The following is a 17,451-nucleotide window of genomic DNA, read 5'->3' as shown; positions in this document are numbered from 1 at the left end:
GAGGATAGTCTGGAAGAACGCATAGGCTACTAGACGGAGTCGCGGGCGAAAGCTAGTACTTTATATTTCACGAATAATTGATTTAATAAGGAACATTCTTTACATCTTTTCTAAATTAATTATCATAAAATAATGAGCTTTTGTACCATATTATCATTTAATTTAAGCATGTCTTACGAATTACAATAAATGTAGGTTTCATGTAATCTTTGTGAGGTTTAAGGATGAATGTATGAGATATCGTTACGAGCCGCAACTTATCGTTAATTTAGAGTCCCCGATTAGACTCGCAAGCCGACATACACTAACGAGCATTCGTTTAACTTATTTTTATTTCAACAGCAGTATGGTGCCGATGTTTTGTCTTCTGCCGACGATTGTGCAAATTTAATTGGATTATCCTTTTTTGAATGATACACGAATAAACACTCTGCTTATACAGTCGAAGCTTATAATTAAAAAAATATAATGCAAATATTAACATAACAAAAAAGAAAAAAAAATAGATGTTAATGAAAATCTTACCTTTGTAGTAGTAGATTGTAAAGGCGAACTCGACGACACCGCGCATACCTCGACTTCATACCGCTCGATGCCAGCTTCTCTGTCCAGTGAAACGGCTGTAGATAAGATTCCCAGCGAGGAATCTATGTCGAACAGTCTATCCACTTGTCTACCATCACCAGTCACATTCACAATATAGTACTCTAACGCTGATTTAAAATTATTAGTCATATTCAAAATAGCCGTGCCTGCGGGTTCATTTTCAGCAACGGAAACGGAACCCACATTAGTCCATGTTATACCTTCCAATTCTGTACCTCCCATTATCACTGTTAAATAAGTCTCTGTGCTTCGTTGCTCACTCAGTACAGCCTCATCAGTTGCTTTAATAACTAGATTCCATCTGGCTTCAGGAATTGCCGGAGGATATCGTAAAACTAGTGCACCATTACTTCTATGAAGATCAAAAATATCAGTCCCACCGTGCATTAACTTATACGTCACTAATCCATTTGTCCCTGAATCCAAATCTCGTGCCAAAACGTTCATTATGAATATGCCTCGACCTAAACTCCTTCCTAATCTTTCTGAATTGATCACAGCAGCATTCATGGAAACGAAAGCAGGTGCATTGTCATTTATATCTTCAACAATAACGGTTACTAACTTTTCCGCCGAAAGCCTTGCAGAGGGTGGTTCGGCTCTGTCGTACGCCACAACTGTTATTCGAAATGTATCAACACTTTCTCTGTCAATAGGCAATAATGTATGTATTACCCCTGTTATATTATTTATAGCAAAATGCCGTCGACCATCATTAGGATCCTGGTGTGTAATAGAGTAATAAACTTTGCCATTTAATCCTGAATCTGGATCTTCTGCAGTAACTGTGACGATAGGTGTATGAATAGGAATACCTTCTCTTATTTGTCGTACTATAGCTGTATTTGTAAATACCGGTGCATTATCGTTGGCATCAATCACGTTCACAGTGAATGGAATACTTGATGATAAACTTGGACTTCCATTGTCAGTTGCAGTTATATTCAAAACGTATGTAGTTAAATCTTCGTAGTCCAGATGTTTATGTAAGAAAAGTTCACCTGAATAACTGTCTATGAAAAATGCTTCTTTCCTATTGCCTGATGTGATTGAAAATTGTATTTCATTGTTTATCCCTAAGTCAGCATCGTTAGCATGGAATTGTATGATTTTCTTATTTATCGGTTCCGTTTCTAGCACTGAAACTTTCATTTGTGTTTGCGAAAATATTGGAGCATTATCATTCTCATCTAGGACATCGACGTGGATGGTAGTTGTAGCTGATAGACGAATATCTTGACCAGAATCATGAGCTAATACTGTAAGTTGATATTTGTCAACGCTTTCTCTGTCTAGTGGTTTATTGATGAAGAGTTGTCCTGTTGCTTCGTCCAATGAAAATTTCTCCATTTCATCTCCACCTATGAGTTTATAATAAATATCTCCGTTTAGTCCTTCGTCAACATCTGAAGAATACACTCTCATGATAGATGCCCCTACTGTAGCTCCTTCAGAAACTTCGACTTTATAAGGAATTCGTGTAAAGATTGGAGCATTATCATTGACGTCAGTGACATAAATCGTGACTCTTACGGAATCCGTTAGTTTGACTTTACCATTGTCACTTACTGTAACAGTCAATGTAATATAATTTTGACCTGTGCTATGAGCCAAGCTTTCACGATCAAAAGATTTAAGAGTTCTAATAAAACCATTTCTTGAATCAATTCTAAAATCATTCTGAGCAATTGGTAAACTGAATGTCAACTCAGCATTTCTTCCTATGTCTTTATCAATTGCAGTTAATTTACCAACAAATGTATCAGGTGGTTCATTTTCTTTAATTTTAAAAATAAATGTGGTATTTGTGAATTGCGGACTGTTATCATTCTCATCTAATACATGTATAACAACAGGAACTTGTGATGATCTTTGTGGCTTTCCATTATCTGTTGCCACTATAGTCAAGGAATAGTAATCTCGCTCTTCTCTATCTAAGGTGCTTTTAACATAGAGGTAACCATCAGGAAAAACACCAAACTTGCCATCTGAATTGCCTTCTGCAATATAATAAGAAATTCTTCCATTTGCTCCTAAATCAGCATCAGATGCAGATATAGCAAAAAATCTTGTATTGACTAAAGTTGATTCTAATAAAGAAGTTTCATAGGAAGTGTGATCAAAAACAGGGGTATGGTCGTTTACATCTTTGATTATTGCCACTATCGTATGTTTAGTAGCAAGAGCAGGTTTACCATTATCGGTTGCCGTTACTTCAAGCGATATAGTACTACCAGGCTCGCTAGTTATAGCTTTATTTAAATAAATTACCCCTGTCGTTTCGGATATTCGAAAACTGTTTTCTGGGTTGTAGCTTAATGTATACGTTATTGTTCTATTCGATCCAGAATCACGATCAGTAGCACGAGCGAAATACACTTCTTGTCCAACTGCCATATTTTCTGGGATATTTATTTCATCTTTATCTTCAATAAATATTGGGTAGTTGTCGTTAATATCCAATACAGAAATATTCACTGTTGTAAATCCAAATGCTAAGCCACTTCGAGCCATGATTTTTAATCTATACGTCATTTTATCTTCCCTATCTATGTTGGAATTTGAAGATATCACTCCGCTTTTCTCATCAATTTTGAAAATATGTTTATAATCACCTTCTATAATGTAGTAAGAAACTGAATCGCTTGTCATCCTGGTGTTTACTTTACCAATATAGCGCCCAATCTGCGCCTTTAACAGACCATCATCTTCGAGAATTTTAAAACTATAACCATCATAACCCTCAAAATCTAGACTTTTGCGGTGAGATGTTTTAATTATATCTATAACGGCATCTTCAGCTGCACGTTTATTACCTTTATCTCTACACGAAACTTTTAGTGAATACACTGACTTTGGCGCCTTATGAAAGTCTTTTTGCAAAATAATATTGCCAGTTAAAGGCTCTACATCAAAATATCCATCACCACCACTTTCCAATTTAAATTTTAGTTTTGCATTATCACCCTCATCCAGATCCATTGCTTTTACTTGCAATAACTTAGAGCCAGGGGGTAAACTGTCGCTTATTGTCTCAACGTATCTTTGAGGATAGAAGAACGGTTCGTTGTCGTTCACATCAAGAACTTTTAAAAATATCTTAGCAGTTGATGACTGCGGCGGAAATCCTTGGTCCTTAGCGAGTACCTGTATTTCATACAACGGTATTCTTTCCCTATCTAACTCTACAACAGAACTTAGTTGTCCAGTTATAGGATCTAACATAAATGTGTTGGGGTATTTCCTTTCAATACTTGGGGGTAAGTAATAGGATACAGATCCATTCGTCCCTTGGTCATAATCTGATGCTGTTAAAATCAGTATATCTTTTATTGGTTTCAAATTTTCGTACAGAGATGCATTAATTACCGTCTGTGGAAAAGATGGTGCTTCATCATTTTCATCCAATATAGTTATTTTTAATCTCGTGTAGGCCCATTTAGGATTGGGCCCTCCATCTCTAGCTGATACATTCAGTTCTACAGTACCTTGAATTTCTCGATCCAAAATAGACTTCGTTGTTACTAGACCCGTATAATGGTCAATAGAAAACCATTGTTGTTGATTTCCATCGTAGAAATCGTAATATATTTCAGCATTAACTCCAGTATCTTCATCAGTGGCAGTAATACCAGCGATATATGTACCAGGAGGTGCGAGTTCACTGAGGATAGCGGAATACTCGGATTTTTCAAAAACAGGTTCATGGTCATTTACATCATTAACATGTATTACTAAAAAAGAGGTTGCTGTACGGGGTGGAACTCCTCTATCAGTGGCAACTACTGTTAAATTATATTTACTTATTTCTTCTCTATCTAAAACACCATTGACATGAACAATGTATACACTGGAAGAATTTTCTAAGCGAAAATGATTAAGTTCATTCCCAGAAATTATACTGATACTTGTTATTCCATTCAGACCAGCATCTAAATCTGTTACTGTTATTGCAGCAACGAGTGATCCGTTTTTGGCATTCTCATCGACAGTTGCAAAACTTGCAGTCGATGGCACATACGTAAATGTTATTACAGGGTCGTGGTCATTAGCATCTATTAAATTAACAGTCACGTATGTGCGAGCATCTTGACGTGGAACTCCGTGATCTTTAGCAATAACAGTTAACACGCAGGTCATATTACAGGTTCCATTACTGCAGTATTTGGGGCAAGTTAGCTTCTTTAGGGTCGTTATTACTCCAGATTCTGGATCAACGGCAAATTGTTTTTCAGTATCTGTCACTTCGTATGTTATTTTACTGTTGTCACCTAAATCACTATCAGTTGCAGTCACTTTTAACACTACTGTTCCTGGAGGCACACTTTCATTTAGAGACACCGAGAAGTCACTTTGATCGAATATAGGAGGATTGTCATTAACATCTAAAATAGTAACATTAACTTGAAGATACCCGTATTTAGGAGGACTTCCTCCATCCCTTGCAGAAATGTTCAATATGTAGAAATCGTTCGTCTCACGGTCTAACTTCCCAGTCGTTTCTAAATGCAAATAAGATGTTTGGCCACTTGGATTTACAGTAACATTCAACCGAAACTTCCCTTCGTTGTCACCATCCACTATCCTATAATCATTAGTGATTCCGTTTTCTCCTAAATCTTTATCAGTCGCAGCATCTAAGAGTAATTTTGTTCCAGCAGCTGCACTCTCCGAAAACGCCACTGCAATGCTGGGCTCCGGAAACTCTGGATAGTTATCATTCACATCCGTTACTCTAATGCGTACTTCTATCGGATATGTTGGTTGACTGGATAACACAACAAAAGCATATCGGTCGACACTTTCCCGATCTAAAATGATGTTACTTTTTAATTCACCGGAAATAGGATCTAAGACGAATTCTTTGGGAGGCTCATTGAATCGGTATGTAAATCCGGGCTTGATCGGGATCCTTCCGACGGCAGTACCCACAGGCTGGGCCTCGGCTATTCGAAGATCGACCCCGGTATCAACAGCACGGGACTGCATCTGTTCGGCGGCGGCGCCAGCGCCCGCGCCGGTGAGCAGCGCCACCGCGACCAGCACCACGTGCCACCGCCCCATGCTGGTCATGATACGGACAACAACATTGCTGAGTTTTTTTTTCTTCGGTAAAAGATAACGTCCGGCTGAAAGAGTTGCTGTGTCCCGTTCGCGCAGAGTTGCGCGCTCGCTCTCCTCAGGTATGCAACATGGCCGCAGCGACCTGCGCGAGCACGAATATCTCACGGGAGAGCGACCCGCCGTTGCGCCTACGCTGTCACATTCATTCGTAAACACACGTGACACTCACTATCTACACAAGTCCAAAACAATTCCGCTTTTAGTCACAGTACCGGCACTTTTAGAAATCCTTTACCGCACTAAACAACGTTTTCGTACATCACTGTTTCAAAACACTGCTTAATCAAGCTTGCGTTACGTTATCGCACAAATATAGTTCGTATGCGGCATGCGGGCAGCGTCACAGTTGGCGCGGCACTGGCGGGCGGAGGCTTTCACGCCGCCCCGCAACCTCCCCGCGTCACAGTGACCCCTCCCCCGCAGCTTTGAAAGCTTCGCCTGTAGCTGCGTGATCACGATGCCAAGATAATGGCCGCCTAAGGATTCCACTATTTATTGTTCAATACTAGTCACTTGCTGTTCTCAGAAAAAACTGCTTTAGACACGTAGTAGAGGTATTTTTTTAACGCAGCTCTTTAATTTCATGTTTCAATGATTACTAAGGTATATAACAGCGTAAATGTATATTAACGATATGATTAAAAAGTGTTTAGAAACGTAATTTTTATTTAAAATGTGTATTTAAATGAGGAAACGCGTTGATGTCTTTTGTTAGCTCTATGACGTTTCTTATAAAACAAACCGAGTTCATTATGCAAAAACATTTAATAACTTGCATTTGATATTTTGACAAAAGTTTAGTTACAAAAGTTACTAATTTATCCATAGAATTAAATTGTTTATCAACAAAAAAAATGTTTATCATACTAATTGTATTCAAATATGTTTAAAGTCAAATCAATTTGTTATAATCATTAATTAGAAAAGTGTTTAAACGAAATGTGTTATTACTATTATTACCAACTACAATTGAACGATTTTTAGCAATAGTTAAAAAATTAAAAGCTCGCTAAAACAGAAAGGTTGTACAAGCGCCATCTATCGTGGCTACAAGAATTCTAAAAGCTGAACTTGTTTTAAAATCTTTGCCAACATGTAAGCTTACTTTATTTAAGCTCAGAGGTAGTTTACATTGTACCAATAGATGGCGCTTAATGAAAGTAATCTATCTCTAGATAATTAGTAGCTTTAAGATAATTTATTGTTTACTATAACATTACCATACAAAATAAAAACATGTCTATGCAAGTCTGCCATCATATATTTACAAATTTACTTTCACTGTAATTGTTTTCTTTCCGGTTCTTAGTTTTTTTTTATGATAAGTTTATGATATTATAGGTATATATTGTTATTTAAAACTTTCTTGTGATTTGTAAAAATCAATAAACTTTTAAAAGATCTTTCATGTTAATGATTATTTCATACAACAATGAAGACTTTCGTTGAATAATTCTTTTAACATTAAATGTTCAAATTACTTAGCTTTAGCCTTTATTTTATTCAGAACAAAGGAGTTACAGCTTTTCAGTCATGTACGTGAGCTTTTTTCGGTCAGTTAAAAATAGAATTGTATTCGTGCTAACACTTTTGTAGGAACACTTGTTGCATAGAATTGACGTCACTCGCCCCTCCAGTATCTGCGCAATGGTCGGCCGAGAGGGGGACCGCGCCCCCACACGGGGGGTGACTACTGACGTAAGGACTTACATTCATGAATGAAACGAATGCCTAGATCAGCTTGATTCTGTACCTATATTAACATAGTATATGCACATATTACGTAATTCCATATCTCATGATATTTGAATTACATATGATTTGAATGAAATGTTAACTTGTAGAGTTGAAGAAATAGTCTACCTTAAAGTAAAGAGGAAAATTCTAGAATTTAACCCATATAAACAAATCCTATCAATGGGAATCTAATAAGTTGCTTTACAAAAAATATATATAGTATAAACAATGAAGACTATTTCATTACTGAGTTTGTTTATTTGTAAAATGTAACAAGCATTGCTACGTAGATGTATGAATATTCAAGAATCGAGAGATATGTTGCGCTAAATGAAAATCTGTAAACTCTGCTTAACTGTAGATTATAAAAGGGGTTAATAGTGTTAATTGTGTTATTTCTATATTTTTGTATGAAATATTTGAATGAGAATAGTATTCGAAGAAGCTATCTTCAGATACTATCCTCATATGGTGTTCATATATGGTTCTATACGGTGTTCCTATAAACGTAAGAGTATTTTAAAATATCGTGCCATTAAGTTCACTATAAAAAGTTTTTGAAATATGAACACTTATTATTAGCTCAGTATTCATAAAAATAATAGAGCACGAGTAGGAGTAATTTGAATGTGAACTTTGACATATGTTTACTGGAATCTATTGATTTCTGAGGAGGAGTAAAGTGGGAGGAAGAGGACGAACAAATACACGAAAGCTGTGCTATATGTTTATACTCCACGTCTAGTCGTATTGACGTAAACAGAATTTGATAAATGATACATAGCGTATTCGTATATTTTTTGCGAGAAAAGGAAATAGCACTTACAGCCGAGATTCGTTAAATAGTCACTAATAGAGCCTCTTGACATAGATTACACATACTATCCACTAAGGGAGTTCTAAAATCATTAAATGTGGACGTAAGACAGAGTCATATTTTATGATTCATTTTCCTTACTTATTTTTATTAGCATTTAAAATGCAAACGTATCAATTTAGCTTTATTTAATTACATATTAAATAGTTTCTTAAATTCTTAATTTCATAAATTGGTGAGATAAATATAGTCAATATTGCTATTGTCATTATAAATATTTTAAGAGAAAAGTAAAGGTACCCTTTTAAAATGTTCTTCAATAGAATTACCAAGTAGTTATCATCTTCGGTCCATATTTAATAGTAGACACGTCAATATATTGATAAATGTGCAAATAATTTTAGAAACGACTGGAATACAAGCCCCGGCTAAAAATAGACTCAGCTACCTCCTACGCTCTCAGAGACAGAAATACTGAATTGGAAAGAGACGTAGCGATATGACCTAAAATATTCCCAGATCACTCAGATCTAGGTTCCTCATCTACATATAACCAAGTTGTAGATTTTAAATAGATTTCTTACTTACATATGAGATTTAGAACTAATTCACAATACAGATTTTTAAATGTAGTTATAGAATGTTTTCAATATAATACATGTGTAGTTAAGAGTTTTTCACAAATATATAAATTCAATTTAAAGATTGGTGAATGAAATCTGATATCCAATTATTGATAACGAGAAGTTTCAACTTACTCTAAGATATCCTTTGAAGGATATTGAATATAAACGCCTTGGGGTTGGCAATTTACTGTCAAGTAAACTATCGAATGTTTACATCCTTATAGTTTCAGATTTCGTAACAGGATATTCACTCTATCGAATTATTTACCTTCTTTGATATTTTAAAGAATTTAATATCAAAGTAATAGAGTGTATTCATATTAGCAATTTTAATGTTACTTTTAAAAACTAGCTTAAGCTTGTAGCTAATCATAAAGTTATATTTTTGTAGCTAATTAATAAGTTTTATTAATCATCATCATCTCCTTCTCCTACTCCCGTAGGGTCGGCGCAACAGGTTTTTGTCCTCCACATAACTATCATACGTCATCTCAGTCATCACTCCCTTTTTAAGTTTTATTAATCTTTTTCTAAACTGTTATAGTGAATTTCTTTTGAATAAAATTAATATTTGTATCGGACGATTTGTTCATATTTATAATACTTTGTAATTTTTCTTAAAAGCTCGTGATTGAACTGCGCATAAAACATTTCCTGTACCTTTCTACACGAGTGTCTGAAGCTCGCTTTATGTAATCACAGCTGCGCGTGTAGAGAATCTAGGGAATGAAAATATCATGAAAACACAAGATTTTCCCCGTAAATAGAACTTGTTATAGCGATCTGTTAAAGAGAATATTCTAGGAGAAAATGAACGAAGATTTTTCTAACTTTAAAATTACAATTTTAAATGAGGACAGAAATGTTAATTTGACATAACAGAATTTTTTAAGGATTCTTATGTAGGGATAGAGATGTGTTGAGAATAATTAGTTACTATACAAAGGTTGCGGCAGTGTAAACAAACTTTTAACACAGTTTAAATTTACAGTAAGCTATCAGATTTGTACAATGTTGACTGACTGTTAATGTTGCTTAAGTTTTATCCGAAACGACCATAGACTAACAATCATCACTTCATCACACTAGCAATTTTCTAGTTTCATATTGCATAACTTCTCTACAATTTGAAATACTAATACTTTTCGGTATTGACTTGCAATGGCGTCGCAGGGACGGCAGAAGGCCATCGACCCCGTGTTTGTGACTACGTTTGCCGAAATCGAACCTGAAAATGCATTGCGACTCCGCCGAAATGCAGCTACCCACCCCTCCACAGCTTAACCCACCCATGACCTACCCCATCGAGGGAAGCCATGTAACCGCAAAACTTGTGCAAACTTGTGCAAACTTGCGGAAAGTTAATTTGTAGACAAAGAAAGTAATTATAAACTTTGAAATCGGAGAGAATTTGAAGAGAATTATAAGCTTGTGGATTAACAAGAAATTCATTTTCAATGTAACTAAATCCTACTATACTGTATGAAAATATAGTAATACATTCGTATATTTTGTGTATTAGGAGAACTTTGAATGTTAAGAAATACATTTCAAAGTCAAAATTTAATGTCAACGTGCAACTTAATCTTGATTTTTCGTTACAAAATTGATCTCATTTTTTCGCGTTGTATGTTTCTCTTGACATATTTAAAGAATTCTTTCAAAACAATAATATTATAAATTTAAGAAACGAGCTAAAATGGTATAACTATTAGGATGACGTCAGATGTAGAAAAATACACAAATAAACAGTCCGAGTTAGCGGTACTTAATTCAATGGCGACTTGGTAGTCAAAACAACATTATTTCCTTTCAATTTATTACAAAAGTCCAGTTCTAAGAAAACTTTTAGGAATAACCGTGACTTTTTAGTGTTATAGTTATTTTAAACGATTATGTTGTACAAATATAAATGCTTATAAACTTATTTTTGATTATATTAATTCCAGAAAGAGTAATCGTTTTTTATTATATGCCTTTCTGATTTCCCCTAACTAAAAAGGTTTTGCCACTTATAATATTTCGCAACATTTCGTCAGCCCAGAACATAATTTGTCATACCACTGAAAAGTGTTATTTTAACATGAAAAAGAGTAATACAAATTCTAGTGAATAGCTTCAAGGCTCTACCCACGAGCTTTCGAAATATGAACGAAGGGTGGTACAATTAAGAAACCCACGCTGTGCTCGTCACCCTACTATAATATGTCAACCCACAAACGTTATGACTAAACTTTTTTATTACTTTTTTAAAACCAAACATATACTTTATATAAAATATTTTATTTAAGATAACATTATTTTTGTGCTGTTTAAAAGTATTTGCTTTATTTTTTATTTATAACAAGAACCTCTATTCCATGTCATTTACATAAGTTGTAGAAGACTTAAGTTCAACAATATTTTTTTATTCTTTTATCAGAATACTGCGAAATAACAGACGAAGATTTCTTATTTTTTCTTATATCTAAGGTGTGTTTCAGGATATCACTTTCCGTGAAGAATTAAAATTACTAACGACAGAATTAACAGCATTTATTTTAGCTGATGAGCTGATGATATTCAACAATGATGAGAGGAGTATGGCATCCAACAAGATGAAGTTCAGATGCGAATGTGGAGATTTGTTCCATGACTAAAATTGTGTAAAGGATCTACATGTCAAGACCATAATGGAAATTAGTACTGAGATGAGAAAAAAAAAGTCAGAAGTAAGTGTTAGTGGACCTCACTTAAAGTAGATTTAGTTGACAATGATAACGTCTATCAGTTTTGAATCTCAGCATTGTTTCTGTATAATGGATACGTTGGTACGTTAGCGAGATGAATAATCTGTGGACGCGATCGATACCTGTGTGGCGCGCGGCTGAAGCTCTAGGGGTGGTCGGGGAAGTGGAGACTGGTGGGGTGAGTAGGGGGTAGGTAAAGGCCGGGGGTGAACGTAGAGGGAGACGTTCATTGAGAACGAGTGGGCGGCGTGCGTGGGCGACCAGCTTATAAAGCCCTCCAGCCCGGTTTGCGCCGTAGTTGTGCCCTGAACGCGTTCCTATTCACATACTAAGTGCAAAATGTGCAACCTACTAAAGTCCGGTTGGAAGTGAGTATTGTTAAATTTAATATTTTCATAGGGATTCTAAAATTAATTGGTTTTAAGAGTGATTTTTTTTTTTCTAAATTTGTAAATTTTATTACTATGATATTCAAAGTAATTAAGTATATCGATTTTTTATTTGAAAGTGATTAAATTTAATTTTAAAATTTAAATCAATATTTAGATAAAATTATATAGATACTACTTTTCAAAAATACTCATATTAATTGCAAGATTTTTTAATGCTCCTAGATTAAATTTTAATCATCTAAATTGTTATAGATCATGGGTAGCATTACTTGGCTACCTAATAATACAAGCGTCGGCATATCCTATGCAAGGTTGGCCGATGTATCCACAAACGCCCCGAGAGTATCAGGACGATGATTATTACTATGCACCCAAAGTACAATATTATTACGATGCGCCTGCAATGAACACTCCCGAAGTTTATGGACAAATACCTTATTCTTACTACTACGACCCATACCCCAACTTCGCCAATGAAGCACCGGAGAGACAGGATGAAAGATTAGCATCACTTCCCATTGGACAGGAGACGTGGTTCGAAAGCGATAGCAGCCCACGTTGGCGATCGAGCGACATGGATGACGTCAATGCAGCCTTCTTGGATAATTTAATTCTAACACAAATGGCTCAAGACGCTCAAAGACGTCGTGAAAATGCTCGAGCTGCTTTCTCTAACGTTGACTATGAGGATAAGGACAACGAAGATGAAGATGTGAGAGAACTTAAAGCTCTAGCTGGCAAACCACTTTACCATGTCCCTAAAACAGCACCGAAATACGAAGACGATGACTATCCAGCTGATGATGGCTTTATCAACTGGAATGGAAACAAAAGGAGCGTCACAACTAGCCGACCCCCTACTACGGAAGAATCCAATGTTGGCCAAAAGGAAGTAGCAGTCCCAAGACCAGCGAAAACAAACAACAGAGTCCATCAGTTTTTGCACGAGAAGAGAAACTCCCCATACTACCAGACTATAACGCAATTGCTGGAAAATAAATCACATGTAAGTAAAAATCAGCCTTCTATCGCTTTATAAAAGAATAAACGTTTAATGGCGTCACTAAGTAAAGTATAGATTTTATATATCCAGATTGTGAAGCCCGAAGTCTAAAAATAACTTGTCCGGGCCGGGGGCAGGGGGTGGCGGGTGACACGGTGCCGCGGAGGCCGGGTCACTCGGGGGTGGGGGTGCATGGAACCAATATAACCTAAAAGCTCAAAGCTTCGACGTTATATAACTATACGTGTATGAATGAAATCATTCACTATTTGAACATTTGTCTTTTTATGTACAGAAAGCGACGAAAGGGCGAAGAATTGAAAAACGTTTCGTGGCGGGGGATTCCGATCTGGTGGTGGAGCTTCGAGGCCTAAAACATCGCATTTCAACATAAATTCACCCATCTGCTAACCGCCAACAACCATGAGACTGAATATTAACGTAGACTTATAGATATTTATAGCAACGGCGACCTGATACAATCGCGACTTGTGAAATCAAAACCCAAAAAAAATTAGATAACAATATATTCGCCAAACAATACGACGAAATACGGTCTATCTTCCTTGATTTGTATATTCTTATCGTCCAATTCTGGATTGTTTACAATTACGTAATTAAGATATCTATTTTCTATTGAATTCATTCAATCATAACGTAGTAGGGTCGTAATTTCTACAAAATAATCCGTATCTATATCAATTCTTTTCGATTCTTTACTAGATTTCATAATGTGCGTATGATAGTATAGAGTGTGTAAATGATCGTACAAAATGTGACTATAACTCCATTAAATGGATGGATTGTTTAGGTAATATGCAATTATAACTTACTTTTCAAATATAAGAAGTTCCCTTCAAACGGCAGCTTTGTGTCGCACATATGTGCGTTTGTAAATATAAAATACTATTAAGATTTAGATAGAAAAATACTCTCTCGAGTTGTATTGATATTCTCTGTGTCACACTATAATACTTACGTTATTACAATAGTTTTTGTTGTAAAAATTCAATAGAGAAAAATATTTTACAATGACGAAAATTAGGCTTTTGCTTACAATCCACTTTGTATATAAATGTATGTAAAATTATATTTTACACTGTGATTAAGAAATAATATAACTACATATTTTTTTTAGTCTAAAAAGACAATACGAACATTTGCAAAGCAAAGCCATAAAAAGCATGGTATACTAACTATCCACTTTTCATTATAAGAATGTTATTCTCTCAGAGAGCAGAGGATTGAGTGATATTTTAGCTTTACCGCTTCTTGACTAATATATTTTGTAATAAACAGTAAGTCTTTAAGACTATTGTTGAATTTAAATAAATAACTTCCTATATTTCCACTTAACTTTTGCATAAAAATATTTTCTACGCATTAAGATACGCATGTTCTCGAAACGTAGTAATATTTTACCAACAGTACTTCTGATTTAAAATAAAATCTTTAAATTCAATTATAATATTAACATAAGATTCCTAATGATTTTCAACTTAAATTCATAATTAGGCTTTTCGAATGCTGTTGGTAAAATGTAAATTGTAACTTTCCGACGTAATTTTTATAAACTTACATTAAATAATATGTGTAATTAACATATCTTTAAGCGACGTAACTTTTTGAACGTTTTGTTGCTTGATTATAAAAATTGTAAATCGTATACTGTAATTAATAACCATAAAAAGTATTACTAGGTACTGAAATAATGTTTGCATAAATACAATTTAATTTCATACATTCCATTCAAAGTTCTTTAGATTTTTGTTTGTAATTTCATTTGAAATGCCCCATTTTTACTGTAAATACGTAGGACATGAAACTCTCAATGTTAACTTTAATTTCGGATGAGTTTTTGCATCATGATGAATCTCAGGCTCAAAAATATCAATTTAATACTTACGTACTTACGTACCCTACCGTCGATTTACATTTTGTATAGAAGAGAATTAGTATATTTTTACTTTGTATTTATAAAAATTAAAACAATACTTTTAGATGCAACTCTGAATCTTAAGGTACTCTTAAAATGTTATGTCCTATAAGGGAGTTAAAAATTATATGCTAACATCTAACGATGACTGCTGTTTTATTTATAGTGCAACAAGGCTCTTGTGGCACTTTTTTAATATTCACAGGATGGCGCCTCTGAGCATTTTGAGTTACGTACGATATGTTCCCTTCCTATCCAATCCCACCTTCGTCATATCTACATCCCCTTCCCATTATTTCCTTATAAGAGTAGGTGCAAATGGAAAGCGGAAAATTAGGCCTCCGGCACACGCACTCATCTAGCGAAATGCGGAACTGCTTTCACTTAACGACTAGGCCATTCGACCAATACGTACAATTAGATCCTCTTTGGCATCTACCACTGTTGAAATAGCTATCTCAAAAACTATTCAGCTTATTCACTTGATGACAATGAACAATGTGGTTAAATCAACATTTAACCAACGATAATAATGATATTATAAGGTAGGTAAGAGACATTCGAACTAATGATTTTCAGGCCATTTGATTAGTTCTTAAAATCTAATTTGATAATCATCTATACCAAGAGAATAGCAACTTTTACCAATAGTGTCACGCAGTGTCACATGGACAGTTGACATTGTCAATGTCAATGTCATCGTATGCTGATTGGAAGTTAGTTGTTTTGTTTAGATCTTTAGAATGTGAATATAATTGTTTTTACAAGAATTAAAACAATATTTTACTACTATTCGGGTTTTTAGTAGTAAAAAAAATTAGGTAACAACTATTTGTATGCCTAGTTGAAAAATAGAAATGGTCAAGTAAATCATTCAACCGACGGAATACCGTTAAAACGCTTTCCACGTCAATAGTTTTAATACGCCGTGAGAATGAGAAGAGCTAGAGGATATCAAGACCTAGACGATAATGTCGGAGATTCTAGTATATCAATGGCACAAATGCCACCACCGCAAGAAATCGAAATGGCTTCAGTATCTGTCGTTCCAGACGGTACGTATTCGATTAGAAAGCCGAACATTTATTAAATGTACAAATACTGTGTATACATACCGTAATTATAACTAGATGGATTTGTTTTTACAATTGACCATGATTTTTAATTGGTTTAAAAATTGAGTGGTATAAAATCCTTTTATTACAGATACATTTACAGTGACTCAAGCAGTCAATGCTCTAGGCTTTGGCTGGTTCCAAGTAAAGCTGTCCCTCTGCACTGGATTATGTTGGATGGCTGACTCTATGGAAATGACAATATTAAGTATTCTCTCACCAGCACTGCATTGTGAATGGAATATTAGCAAGTAAGCGAATGTTTACATAAAATCTAAAATAATTGCATTTATAATAATTTATACTTCATGGTTATTTCAGTGCTACGATGGATATGATAGATTAAAAAAGAAAAAAAAACATAAATTTTTGTCTATATTACATGAAAATAAGTATTATTTGCTTTTACTTACAATAAAAATAAGTTTCGACATTTTTGGCCTAAATAAATGAATATTAGAAGTGTTTTAGCTTTATATGATTAGATATATTACAATGGTTGTGTAATCAATGATCAACTTCATTCTGTTCTATGTGCAGTTGATTTTGTTAATAAGATTAGCTTTACCAGACTATCATCTACATCTGTACCAAATTTTAAAGAGATCCATTCAACAATTTAAGCTACAAACTCTAATAAACATCCATCCATCCATCTAAACTTTCCTAATAATATTAGTAATATTACCAGAGGCAATATTCTTGTGCAGATATCAACAAGCTCTAACAACAACTGTAGTTTTTCTGGGAATGATGTTAAGTTCTACATTTTGGGGCAACATTAGTGACAGATATGGACGGAAAACTGTAAGTATTATAATATCGTCTGAACTATTATTATTTAGTTAAAACATCTATTTTTCCAATGGTGACATTAGTTTGTCAGATACAACAGAGGTTATTTCATTAACTAGTTCATAAAAATGTCTACAAACATTTAATTAATAATAATAGACTTTCCAATGTCAACTGTTATTTGGTATTTAGTTAAAAACATACTTATATAACCTCAGTTTATTTTTGCCCAGTATCATTCTCATTTTAGTCTTTGAATAGATTTTATCTATAAACAAGTTAAGCTCTCATTAATTTGATCTTTTATTAAAATTTAAAAGTCTTATAATCCATATAACATTACAAAATATTTCATACTTCTAACATTCCTTTTTTTTAAATTCGACTAAAAAAAAAAGTAAAATTAAGTAGTAATGTAGAACTTCATTATTTATTTTAATAATGTCTAATTGTTCAGCAACTTCTTTATTATATCATTTCTGCTTTTTTTATAACTAAAGTTAAAAAAAAATTGTTTCAGGCGCTAAGTATGTGTGGAGTATTATTATTTTACTATGGACTTTTAAGTGCT

The 17,451-nt window shown here is 34.3% G+C and overlaps 3 protein-coding genes across 3 annotated transcripts in view; 2 read left to right on the top strand and 1 right to left on the bottom strand.

The window, feature by feature from the left end:
- LOC106102000 (cadherin-related tumor suppressor) overlaps positions 1-6,076 on the bottom strand; it is an 88,220-nt gene extending 82,144 nt beyond the window's left edge. The window contains exon 1 of the mRNA XM_013281391.1: positions 526-6,076. Coding sequence (XP_013136845.1) covers positions 526-5,679 — 5,154 coding nt within the window. The 5' untranslated portion in view covers positions 5,680-6,076. The remainder of the gene's footprint in view (positions 1-525) is intronic.
- A 5,872-nt stretch (positions 6,077-11,948) lies between these two features.
- On the top strand, positions 11,949-14,450 carry LOC106101989. Its single transcript, XM_013281381.1, has 3 exons — positions 11,949-12,007; positions 12,284-13,037; positions 13,330-14,450. The coding sequence occupies exons 1-3, from the start codon at positions 11,979-11,981 to the stop codon at positions 13,426-13,428; spliced, it is 882 nt and encodes a 293-aa protein (XP_013136835.1). The 5' UTR covers positions 11,949-11,978; the 3' UTR covers positions 13,429-14,450.
- Positions 14,451-15,667: 1,217 nt separating this feature from the next.
- Positions 15,668-17,451, top strand: part of LOC106101984 (putative transporter ZK637.1) — a 9,411-nt gene continuing 7,627 nt past the window's right edge. The window contains exons 1-3 of the mRNA XM_013281375.1: positions 15,668-16,025; positions 16,177-16,336; positions 16,796-16,892. Of these exons, the coding sequence (XP_013136829.1) occupies positions 15,905-16,025; positions 16,177-16,336; positions 16,796-16,892 (378 nt within the window). The 5' untranslated portion in view covers positions 15,668-15,904. The remainder of the gene's footprint in view (positions 16,026-16,176; positions 16,337-16,795; positions 16,893-17,451) is intronic.

Source organism: Papilio polytes, unplaced genomic scaffold, assembly GCF_000836215.1.
Source record: "Papilio polytes unplaced genomic scaffold, Ppol_1.0 DF823934.1, whole genome shotgun sequence".
Classification (NCBI taxonomy): Eukaryota; Metazoa; Arthropoda; class Insecta; order Lepidoptera; family Papilionidae; genus Papilio; species Papilio polytes.
The sequence above is the reverse complement of the archived record's forward strand: the minus strand, read 5'-3'. Positions and strand labels throughout refer to the sequence as shown.

Excerpts from the sequence above, each read along its gene's own strand:
- LOC106101989 (XM_013281381.1), top strand. The coding sequence starts at position 11,979 with ATGTGCAACCTACTAAAGTCCGGTTGGAA. Across the intron at positions 12,008-12,283 it reads CTACTAAAGTCCGGTTGGAA|ATCATGGGTAGCATTACTTG; the intron begins GTGAGTATTGTT and ends AAATTGTTATAG. Across the intron at positions 13,038-13,329 it reads TGCTGGAAAATAAATCACAT|AAAGCGACGAAAGGGCGAAG; the intron begins GTAAGTAAAAAT and ends TTTTATGTACAG.